We start from the raw sequence: 12,231 nt of genomic DNA, 5'->3' as shown, positions 1-12,231 counted from the left end.
TGTATTGCCCTTATGCTGTGGATCACAGTGAGCACGTAACACCGTGCCTGTGTGTATCATACGTACAGATATATATATATAAAATAAGTTCAATATGAGCCGCCAGTGTGCACTCACAGCACAGCAAGCCAATCATGTCCTGGGCTGCATCAAAATCCACGTGGGAACAGGTCGAGGGAGGTGACACTGACCCCTGCTCTGGTGCGAGCCCGCCTGCAGTGCTGTGCCCAGCTCTGGGGCACTCGATGTTTTCGGCCATGGTTTCAGGTCTTCCAGAGATTTACTAAGCCCCCCATATAGAAGAGCAATAAATGATTGATGAATATAAGCATGCATTCATTATTTTCAACTGTCTTCGTTTTGTCCTACAAGGAGGAATTGCATTAATTAGTCTTTTACCCTTGAGAGAGAAATACGTGGAAAGCCACACCATTTTCTTGTAGTGAAATACGCACTGTAAATAGTGGAATTCTTGTGATGGAGAAAATTAACTCTGGCCAGAGCAGAAGTCTCATTTACTTTTAAACAAGCTCATAAAGCCTCTGACATACCAGCCTGAAAATTGCACCGACTTCTACTGAGATTACTTTGTAAAATGTGTCCAGTTCCCAGTCTGGCAAAGATTTAAAAGGACAAGGGGAGAGAAACGTGGGATAGGGAGGCAGAAGTGCTGAGTATGATTTTTTTTTGTCATTTTCTTTCAATTTTAGAAACAGCCTGAACTCTACAATGCTTGCAGCCTAGCAAGTTTAAAATTTGAATGATTACTATTAAAATACAGTGAGTGTCTGAGGAGGATGGAGGAAAGAAGTGTGACTGGATTTGACTTGACCGTCACATGGCATGGCAACATCATTAAATAAAAATCCCCTGGAGTAAGGCAGAGAGAGAAACTGCTTACCCTGGGCCAGCCAGGACCCTGCCCCAGCTCCCTTTTTTGTGGCCAGCAACCAAGGGACCCTGTCCCTGCTCCTTGGTGCTTCTGCCACAGGCAGGGTTTCCTGGTGACCCGCTGTTAGAAATCAGTGGATCATAGAATCATAGAATGGCCTAAGCTGGAAGGGACCTTAGAGATCATTTTAATCCAGCCTCCCTGACACCAGGGACGCCACTATGAAACCACTTGGCAATACTTGGGAGAGCATCCTGCTCTCATTAGAATTTGATTGAAATTCTAGATTAGATACTAAGGATGAAGTGATGAAGTAAAGCATAACTTACAAGACCACTGTTTGGATAAGCAGACTACTTCTATTTCATTTCTTACGCAGGAATATTGTAGCATTCTAACTGGTATCACTTCTCAGTCAATTAATTCAGCATTGCTCTGATGACTTGCAGGGAGTAATGCAAGGCACGGTACCTTACCTTGGCACCTTCCTCACCGATCTCATCATGCTTGACACAGCCCTTCAGGACTATGTCGAGGTAACTGGGCGCAGTTTTTTGAACCCTAAATATCTTCTCTGCCTTCCCAGCACTGTATCTGTTCCTGTATCTTCTACTCGGGTTCTTGTGCGATTCATAAAAATGGAGGAATCTGTTTTCAAAAGAAAAAAGGGAAAAACATGGAGTTTTATTAGCAGTAAGAACCTTGTGTGAATTTGAGTGCAGTTATCTCGAGGGACAAACTTAGCATTGAGTTTTGTCTTGTTTCCTTAGGTTAGAAAACATGAAGACCACTGTCCATAGTACTGTCTATTACTCTGTTTTGTCTTTCTGAAAACAGCATTTTAGGTGTGAAGATTTCTGTGAATATTTGGTAAAATACACAGAATTACGAATTCTGTCCTTCTGTGTAATTCAGTTCTTCAGACTGATCGCTGAAGTGTCTGAAGGCATGATGCATCTGAGCCCTAAAGTGATGAGAGACTTGGGATTTCTTCATTTCTCTGTAGCTGAACAAGCCGGGGAAATGCAGCCTAGGAAGAGGATTGCAAGAGTCTGGTTGTTGAACAGACTGAGGATGGGGCCAATTTTCAAAGGTGTTTTTTACCAAGGTCTTAGTGGAGACACTTGAGGAGCTGTGCTACAGGCACTCAGCCTTCATTGTGCTGGTGGTTGGTTTTGGTTTTGTTTTTTTAATAAGAATGGGCAAATACAGTTGCCCCTGGGCTGGTAACAGTTGGTGATTGGTTGTTTTGCAAAACTGCACTAAAGCAGGCCTGCGTGAGGTTGCTATGTATCCATTTTCTCATGGGCAGTATCCCTTTTTTCATGCTTTCTGTTCAGTTGGTATTTCTGCAGCTCGCTGGGACCACCATGGAACTCGCAGCACAAGCAAAAGCCAAGCTTGTTTCTTGCGTGCAAAACCCCGCTTGCATCTTCTAGAGCTGATCCCAACACAGCTTTTAGGAGCATTCTTGTATATCAGGCTTTTCTCCTTGGGCAGATTGCCATTTAGGCCATGAGGACAGATGTCCTTTGGAGACTCAGATACAAATGCCGCAGTTTATACCAGATCTGGGAGCAGGTATTTTTAGAAGGTCCTTGCTATGGGCTAGTCTGTGCTTTACATTAGCCTTGCTGCTTCATATCCTGTTTGTGATTAAATTCAGTTGAGCCTGTGCTCTTCTACTCTGATGCCTTCTCTTTCCTTCCAACAGGGTGGCCTGATAAATTTTGAAAAGAGGCGAAAGGTGAGTTGAACGTTTTGTGATTTTTTTTTTTTAGTTTGCTGATGCTCAGGCATATACAACAGATGCTGATTTTAATGCAAATTCATGATGGAAAGAATAGATGCTCGGAGCCGCTGCCAAAGCTTGAGGGGTGGCACAGGAGAACCTGCTCTTCAGATGTGTGTGATCGGGGAAGAGGAGCTGCGGGGATTTAGGTGTGGGGTGTGCACTCTCCCTCCGTTTGGTGCTCGTGGGAAATATGTGACATGTGTATGTCCCATGTGCCAAATCAGGCCTGGTGGCATGAGACCTCTGCTCTCCAGAAGATCCAGTTTGTCAGTATCTTCCTTCTGCTGCAGTAAACAAAAGGCTGCAGGGAGTGAACTAAGCTCCTGGGACTGAGAACTAAATGCTATCGGTCTTCCCTTTCAGCCTGATCCTTGTTGGTCAGAGATAAGGAATGCTGTGTAGGAGCAAAGGTACCAGGGTTACATCTTTCTGAATGATATCGTGACAAATCTCCATTCTGGGGTCTGAAAGCAGACTTGGTTTTGACTGTCATGGAGCTGTTTCCTTCCCTTAACTGCTCCCAGCTCCACAAACTGCTTCTGGGACCTGCATTGTACGTAAACTGCACGGCCCGGGACACAGCTAGTGCCATCTCCGAGCTTCTCCATGGTCACCAGTCCAGCTTCATACAAACCAGCGGCAAAGCCGCCCCCTGAACTGTGCCAAGTACTCAGCTCTGTTCCTGTGCCCCTGCTCTTAACACAAGGGGCTTTTAAGAATTATTTCAGCCAAGTGTGTAAGCAGGCGGGGTTACAGAAGAGCAGCATGTTCTAGCCACACATGCTAAGGGGAGCATTTTACACTCCTCTGGTGCAGTTGTGAGCACGCCAGGTGCAAATCCGGCTGGGATGAGACTCTTTGCTTTCATTGCAGGCAACCCAAATCCTCACCCTTGCTTGGGGCCTGAGAACCGCTCAAGTAGAGAGCATGGTTCTTCTCTGAGAGCTGGTCTGGCCAGCGCAGGGGTGAGCAGGGAGTCTATAGTCTGAAGGATTTAGACCCTTTGCTACCCTTGTTTCTAGAGGAACAACCGGCAGTGCTGCCGTTCAGTGGGTTCACCCAGGCTTTATGCTTTGGCTCATACGTGACGAAAGCTCTGTGGTCAAACATGATGCCTCATGTTTGTCTTCTCATTTGCGCATGTCTAATAAATGCAAACATTTCAATGCACGTTATGGATGCTGTTTGAAAAACTGGTTTTTGAAATAGTCACTGAACTTCAGGTCAAACGAAGTTTGTCCTGGATCTGTTGTTGGATGTGTTTGGTATATGAATGAGTTTTATTTGGTTTTATCTTGTTTTCTAATTAGAATTCCGATTTGATTATTTATTTTCTTAGGAATTTGAAGTAATTGCCCAAATTAAGCTCCTGCAATCTTCGTGTAACAGCTATTGCATGATACCAGACCAAAAATTCATCCGGTGGTTCAAGAGACAGCAGCATTTAACTGAGGAAGAGAGGTAGGTTCTCTCAGTCCGGCTGGCAAAAACGACTTTTCTTACCCCAAACCCACCCACAGGCAAGTTATCTCACCCTTTAGCTCTCCTTGCACATTAACTTATTTGTGCCACTGCTTGAGGAGAGTGGAAATACATCTGCCTTCTGCTACCCAGCCATAAAAAACCTGTTGGACACTTAGCAGGGTTTAAGTTTGAGATAGGAAATCAGGCTTTTGACTTGGAAAGAGGATAATGTGTTGTGTCCGGGCTGTCTGTGTGCCCAGACATGCACTCCAAAGTCAGTCCTAAGGGATGTCAAGATACGGCCACTGAGCCTTGGGCTGGTGGTTCTGGGCAGCAGGTAGCCAAGGCAACGCAGAGCTTGCTGGGCGCTCACCAGATAAACGTCTCCGGGGCGTTTGGGGTGGATTTTGCAGCCCCACTGAGTTCTGTGCTATTGCACGTGCTGCCAGACCAGCCCAAGACAATTTATTTACAGCATTTTAATATCTCCACTAGGTTTTTGAGTACCACTCTGCTGTGCTAAGAATGTAAACACAGATGCATACTACACTGTACTGAGCCATAGTCAAAAACCAAAAGCTTATCCAAGATTCAAATGTTAAGTATTTTCTGGATTTTTTTTTTCTTAGCAAAACAATGAATATCATCCAAAATAGCACTATTTTAAAAACTATTATAAAGAAGTGAAATATCCCCGTCACCATGGTAGATTGTAGATGGAGCTGTGTTCCTCCTTGTGGGGTTGCAGCCTTCTGTGAAATGTCAATGAGTGAATGTTTCTCAAATTTCTTGACTATTGCTACTTCGAGATATATTAGAGTATTGTCTGTAAAAATTAATCCAGTGGCCTCTGTTCTGCAGCTACTGCCTTTCACGGGAGGTCGAAGCTGCTGCCGACATTAGCACCACATCGCCGAAATCTCGGAAAAGCGTGGTGAAGAGGTTCAGCCTGTGAGTATGATGGGGCAAAGGGCATTTGATGTGTTAATATGAACCTAAATAAATCAAACAAGCAGTACTCATTTCCCCAGCTGGAAAACCTGGCTGGGGATCCAGACACCATCAGCTCGAAATGCTTGCTTCTGTCTGGAGCCGTCCCTTTCTGTTGTTACAAGTAGTCATGAGGATTATTAATGATGAAAGAGATTAGAAACAAACAAGCCTTCCTAAAGTGTCAGAAAAAGGAACAATTTTAGTGCTGGATTATAAATTCAGTGTCTGTTGTTACTACTAACTTTCCTGAATGCTGTAGCACAACAGAGTAAATGAGGATGAAGTCTGGCCTGTTATTAGTCCAATGTGCTATACACATGCAAAAAATCCTTGCAGGGTTTAAATATGAAAATTAAGGTTAGCAAAAAGGCATTTGATAATAGAAACAATCTGCCTATCTGCCTTCGAGTTAGAGGAGATAAAAAATGATGGGGACATGGTCCAATTTAGTCGAATACTGCAAAGATTCAAACAGGAGGTGGGTGAAGAACGGGGGCGTGGATCTGAGCAGACAAGGGAAACAGACTAGCAGCAATTTGGGGAAAGCTGCGAGGAATAAAAGTGGAGAAGGACTGAAGTAAAAATATCCTAAAGGTGAGAACTTTGAACCTGATACGAGAGATATGAAGGAACTCCCACATACCAGTGGCATGATCCAGCTGAGGAGGGAAATGATGAATTTAACAGCACTGTCAGTACCTAGTTTCCTCAGAACAGTCTTTCCCCTCACATCAGCACTGCTTTGGGTTAGTGTCTGAAAGAGGAATGGATGTTTTCAATCTAGAGTTTAGAGTTCGGATTAAAAAAAAAAAATCTGGGCAGCTGGTTGGAACACGTTTCAATTAGTCCCTCCAGGTTGGTAGTGATACATTACGAGAACGTGAGCTTTGACAATGGCAATGCCTGATCTCTCGGTGGCCTCTTGCTGGTGTCAGCCTTGGCGCGTGCCTAAGCTGTGTGTAAGAACTGTCGCTGCGGAGCACAAGCTTTATTCTCTGGTTTCGGACTGCGTTTCAGTGCTGTTGTACTGTAATTTACGGCACTGAGTTTGTTTGCACTGTGCAGTCCTTGCCTGAAGTATGGTTTCATCCACACTCTGAATGTATTTAGCAAATTAGTACCGTAGAAGACTGGTGTAATTCATGCTGGCAACAGTGAGTGACACCTCTCTGAATTGTTTGAAATCATTAACTGCGTGCTGACATAGCATCCAATTCACCTTGCTTTTCTACTTTATGTATTATACAAGTTTGCTTCCTTTGGCACTCCTTTAAATTTACTTGACCTGCATTTAGGAATGAGTCTGGCAGAACCTATAATTTACGCTTTCTTGTGATCTCCTCGTTGTGTACGTCTCCATTCAGACTCTTGGAGAGAAACTGATATTGGTGGCACCCTTGAGCGCAAGAACTTGCAGCGGCGATGAATTTGCCTTTTGAAGACCTTTGCCCAGTGCGTGCCCGATTCATGCACTGCTTCACTCACTCTTGGCAACTGGCTAGATCTCAAGCTGCCCTGTGTCAGAGGGACCAGGGTGTGACAGCAGCGTGCAGGAGCACTAAGGTGGAGCCAGCTGCCATGCATCTCACCTGCCCCTCGTCCCTTGGGCCATAAACATGTCAAGCGTACGATCAGTCATTTTCTAGCAAAATTTAAAAATTTAACAGACCGAAGAGGAGTCATGTTTGTGATACTGGGGCATTAGCGCTGAGTTTTGGCCTTGCAGCTGGTGGGTACACCAGGTCAAGAAGGTTTTGTGTTAGCGTGGAACAAACTCTCTTGACAAACCATATAAACAGCACAGAGGATATGAAAACAATAGGCCGCTCAAGATAGGAAAACAAAACAATACATGAGGTTTTTGAATCAAGTGACAGCTTTGCTCAGCCCAGATCTGTTTTGCTTTCACTTACTGGCTTTTTTGGTTGTCTATACTAGACTGTTTCTAGGCTCCGAGGTGATTGCCCATAGCACGCCCATCAAAGAGCAACCCAAGTCTCCTCCAGGTGGGAGTTCTGGTGAGAGCACGGACTCAGCAAGTGTTTCATCGTGTGAGCTTAATCACTCCGAATCTGAAGAAGTCTGCACCACTCTCAAAGATGCTCCTGATGAGTCTCAGAAAAAGGTACAGCCTGGGCCTTGCTGCCAGCAGAAACAGCCTGCAAGCACCGCAGGCAGGCCCTAGACACTTGCCTAAGCCTGTTGGTCTTGACTACAGCCTTGCTTTTAGTGGGATGGAGAAACTCTAGAAATGTGCACAGTCCAGTCAGGATTTTTGCACAAGCCCTTCTATGTTGCTGAGGTACGAGACAGGCTGTAGTTCTTTCCTGAAACCAGATTTTCTTGTGCTGCTTGGCAGTGATTTGGTGTAAGTGAGGCTCTGTAGAAGCTGGTGGTTAGTTTTCTTTCAGTCCCTCATTGTGCTTTGTGAGAGGGCATTTCTGCCTTCAAGCCTGTGGGAAGTGGGGTGAGGAGCCCAAACACTGCACTTTCTTATGGCACACGTGGCAGCATGATGTTAGCAATGACACGGACTGGCCATCAGTGAGCTATACCGGCACTTGAGGGGATAATCATCTACTATGAGTTATCAGTCTTGAAGTAAATGAGGCTCTTTGCATTTTAAAGTTATTTCCTGCAGTGCTTAGGGACATGGTTTAGTGGCGAAGCTGGCAGTGCTGGGTTAACAGTTGGACTCGATGATCTTCAAGGTCTTTTCCAACCTAAACGATTCTGTGGGATGAGCTGAAGAGGAGTAGGATCAACAGCTAGTTCTTTACTTCTGGAGTACCTCGGCTTTGATGAATTGCTCTGCTGGCATCATGTCTGTCAGGCTCCATCAGCCTGGAAAAGGAAGTTGGACTTCAGCAGCCACGTGCTGACTGAGGAAAGGCCAGCGGCAGCCAACGCTCCACCTGGGCTCCGGGGAAGGCATTTTCTGGGTGGGGAGGGCCATGTGCGTTAGCAACAGCCTTGTCTTGGGGAAGGCCGAGCAGCCATGCCTGACCCTGTGGGTTGGGCCTTCCAGAGCTCCCTGCTGCCGGGATGAACACCTTGCCTTGGCTCCGTCTGATTTCACAGGGGGCGGAAATGGGGGTACGGGGCTCTCACGCCTCCTCCTGCACGTGTTGTGTGCAAAGGCACAGAGCCAGCGTGCCAGGAACTGCCGTGTTTTGCAGAGAAGGTGAAGCCCTGTGCCCCACACTCCGCCGTGACACGAGAATGAGGCTGATGCTGTGAGCACTGGTGCCGTGAGCTGACGGGCCTGGCGTGTGCTGTTTCCCATCCAGAGAGACAAGCTCTGAGGGATCTGAGTGATGGGGAGGATCTGCGGGGACATCTTTCCTACAGACTGCCCTTTGGAACTAAATCACATTTAACTGTATTGTGGAAACCTTTTCCATGGATATTTTGTGCTGTAGATTGTTAGTTGAGGATTAGTGTATGGATATTTTAAATTTAATTGTACTACATGTTCTTAAATTGAATGAAGCATGAGGTCCCAGGCACCAGCATCCATGAATAGGTTAAACTGTTGAGCTGAAGCAGTTGCTATGGTGGTTTTGATAAACTCATTGGAGAGGGAAGGTCCTCTCAGCAGTTTTTGAACAAGGCAGGTGAAGAGAAAGGCAAAACCCTGAGCAGCTGGGGAAGGACAGGGCCAGTTTGTAATGAGGAAAAAGTACTCAGGGAGAAGCAGCAGACAGGGAGGTGGATGTGCATTTTCACTCGTGTAGACTCTGAGCCGGTGCAGGAGCAGCGGTGCCCCCAATGTCCTCTGCTCGTTCCCGGCTGGTCCCGGTCCCCATTGGTTGGTTGCCCACAATCTGATTCTCTTCGTTGTGTCTGCTGCCATCTCCTGGCCTGCTCTTACCGAGAGGCAAGAGCAAGCAGCGGGGAGTCTGGCATGCCAAACTGGAAATGAGTTTTCATCACAGTAGTGAAATTAATCGAGTGAAGTTTGTTTTTTCTGGAGGCAAGGAGCACCAGTGCATGCTGGACAGAGTGACTGAGGTGTTGTACATGCCTTCTGCTTAGTCAAGTTCTCCCTCCAGAATGATGCAAGCAGACGTACAAAATGCCCAGTTTATGATAGTGTTTTTCTTTCTTTCTGTTGTGTAGCTCTCAGAATCCTCAGAATCCTCCTGTTCCTCCATGCATTCCACGGACACATCTTCCTCAGGGATGTCATCTTTAGCCTCATCCCCTTCCTTGCTGTTCTCCGACAGGGGCTCTTTCGTTGTCCCCGATGGCTCTGTCCCCGTCCCTGATGGCTCTGGCCCTGTCCCCGTCCCCGAGGGCTCTGTCCCCATCCCCGACGGCTCTGTCCCCATCCTTGAGGGCTCTCTCCCTGACAAAGACTTCATCTCCGGCTCCATCCCGAAGGGCTCCATCGCCATCGTTTCTGAGGGCTCCATCTCCATGACGCCCGTTACCTCAAAAGGATTGCCTCCTGTTTATAACCAGCAGAAGGAAGATAAGTGCATTATCCGCATCAGCGTCGAAGATGACAATGGCAATATGTACAAGAGCATCCTGGTGAGTGGCGTGGAACAGCAAAATGCTATTATCATTGGTAATATTTTCATCCGGAGTGGCTTAAGCAAAAATGGTGCTTTCAGTTTTGAGAGAACCTATTTGCTGAGCCAACTAATCAAACCTGGCTTGAAAGGGAAAACAACAAACACTACAATTCAAAATGTGTGGAGCATGGTATGAATGAGAGGTTTGACACCTCTTTGTGGGTTTCTCAGCTTGAAATGAAAGCTTGTATTTGAACTATTTGATAAAAGTGAAGCATTCTGATAAAGTGCCAGCTTTGGTGCTCCTGCCCATATGCTAGCACCAGGTGCTTTTTATCTAGCTGGGAATTTGTGTGCAATTTTTGATGTGCCAAGATGCCACGTGCCAAGCTTTTCCCGGAGAAGCTTTCCCCAGGAGTTGGTTTCGGGAAGCAGGCAGCTGTATGCAAGGCAGCTGACAGCCCTTTAATTACACAGCTGCTCTCTGTGGCAGAGGTTGCCAGACCAGCAGGAACCAGCGTTCAGGTGTTTCCCTCGATGCAGTTTCCACAGAGCGCTGCTGGAGGGACCGGGGCTGACGTCACTCACCTGCACACTGTCTCTGCAGATACCCGATGGAGACTCGGCTGCTGAGGAAACACTCCAGGTCCTTCAGGGCCTGGGGGGAACAAACACACAGGGGGTAGTTCTCACCCCGCTTAGCTACCTGGTGATTTTAATGGTCTGACCTTCCTTAATGGCAAAGACCCATTCCCCAGTGCCACATTTGGCTGCTGGCAAGACAGATCTTATTTCTGACTGCACAAAGCTCTGGAGGGAGCCCTGCTCCGGATGCACGGCACTTCCACAGCAGACAGCAATCCCAGTTATGAGGCCAGAAATCTTTGCAGGATGTCAAAGAAAGTATTTAGCACAGGAGGCTGCAGATTAATTGTGGTCTGTAAACAAGATGGGGCAGTTACTGATGTGGACTTCTATGGCTAGTGAGAACAGCGCCTCACTTCTCAAGGTGGTTGCTCAGGACAGCAAACACTGTGGTTTGCTGCCATCTTTTCTAGTACAGGATCTGTCACCTTGAACTAAAAATCACCACCACCAAATGTCACAAATACTGTGTCTTGGTACCTAGCACTACCTGCTACTTTGCTACTGCTGATTATATTTTTTTCAGTTGTGTGAAATCTTCTCCAAGACCAAGGGGTCTGCTGAGAAAGGCAGGCGTTTGCTCATTACTAAATCATTACATAGAGTAAATATACAGATTTTTTCATTGAAACTCTTACCTTTCCAGCTAACTAGCCAAGACAAAGCTCCCGCTGTCATCCATAGAGCGATGCTGAAGCATAACCTTGAGCTGGACGCAGCTGGAGATTATGAGCTTGTACAGGTCATCTCTGAGGACAAAGGTAAGGAAGCAGAACTCTGCTGCTGCTGGATTTTGATGCAAAGAGTAAAATGTGAAGCCTTGTTAGCAATGCCATTGATGCATTGTCACAGCTGCCAGTGAGAATAACTTGGTAACTGGTGCACGGGGGTGATTTATTGCAGCCCGTCAGCCCATGGCTCCGTGCAGGCAGTGCGTGCTCGTGGTCACCCAGCAGACCTTGGTACGTGCCCTGCAGCTGTGCCCCCCCCCCAGGGGTGCGGGCAGGCCCGGATCCGACCGTTGTCCTCAGCCTCTGCAGGACGACATGGTCTGGGCTTGGCATCCATCTCCTCCCCTCTGCAGCCCTGCTCCTGTTTTTTTGGCAGGACAGCAACTGTGGGTGCCGGCCAATGCAGCTTTGGCTGGAGGTGCCACCGGGCGAGGATGAGGCTGGCCCTGCCTGGCCACGCTCACTCAGTCTGTTCCCCTGGGCCCCCTTCTCTCCTGACTTTTCCTCCGCAACACACAACACGGCAAATCAACGCTTGCGCTGCTCCCTCTTTTGCAGAGCTGGTGATCCCAAGAAACGCCAACGTGTTCTACGCCATGAACAGCCACGTGAACTTCGATTTCATCCTGCGGAAAAAAGCCTCAGTCAGTGAGCAGGTGAAGATGAGGGACCGGTGCAGCCTGACCCTCTCCAGAACCGCCAAACGTGGGTGCTGGAGCAACCGGCCCAGCAAAGTTGCACTGTGAGGTTGAGAACCGCACCTTTGCTACCACCCAGTATTACAGAACCGCAGCGGATGAATGTGTCAGTATTTGAGGCTGAAATGCCAAGTGAACATCTGGGAGACCTACAGCCAGAGCCTTTTCTCCCTTGCAACTGATTGTGGACATACGGACGTGGATTTATGTGACAGTACGGACTGGACATTTTTCTCTCTTTTTGTTTTGCACATCAGCCTAGGAAGGTGAGAGCCCCAGTGAAAGGGGAAAAGAAGACTGCAACATTTGTCTTAAGAACACCACACAAGCCAACTCTTTTTGTGAGAAAATGTTTTCCTTTGTGCCAGTATTACACAGAAGAATGTCTAAATTTATTTTTATAAAACTGGACAAGTCTCAATACAATTCTGCCTGAACCAAGACGGAGGTGCCAGTGTGTTGGTTTAGAAGACAGGGGAAAGCCTCCCTT

General features: G+C 47.0%; 1 protein-coding gene across 1 annotated transcript in view; it reads left to right on the top strand.

Moving 5' to 3' along the window:
* The window catches only part of RGL1 (ral guanine nucleotide dissociation stimulator-like 1), a gene marked incomplete at both ends in the record, with an annotated part of 72,713 nt that extends 60,928 nt beyond the window's left edge, over positions 1-11,785 (top strand). The window contains 9 exons of the mRNA XM_009873477.1: positions 1,342-1,428; positions 2,607-2,639; positions 4,027-4,148; positions 5,013-5,102; positions 7,083-7,269; positions 9,267-9,378; positions 9,556-9,683; positions 10,959-11,073; positions 11,602-11,785. Of these exons, the coding sequence (XP_009871779.1) occupies positions 1,342-1,428; positions 2,607-2,639; positions 4,027-4,148; positions 5,013-5,102; positions 7,083-7,269; positions 9,267-9,378; positions 9,556-9,683; positions 10,959-11,073; positions 11,602-11,785 (1,058 nt within the window). The remainder of the gene's footprint in view (positions 1-1,341; positions 1,429-2,606; positions 2,640-4,026; positions 4,149-5,012; positions 5,103-7,082; positions 7,270-9,266; positions 9,379-9,555; positions 9,684-10,958; positions 11,074-11,601) is intronic.
* Between the last annotated feature and the right edge of the window lie 446 nt (positions 11,786-12,231).

This window comes from Apaloderma vittatum, unplaced genomic scaffold, assembly GCF_000703405.1.
Source record: "Apaloderma vittatum isolate BGI_N311 unplaced genomic scaffold, ASM70340v1 scaffold17777, whole genome shotgun sequence".
Taxonomy (NCBI): domain Eukaryota; kingdom Metazoa; phylum Chordata; class Aves; order Trogoniformes; family Trogonidae; genus Apaloderma; species Apaloderma vittatum.
This window is presented reverse-complemented; position numbering and strand designations above follow the sequence as displayed.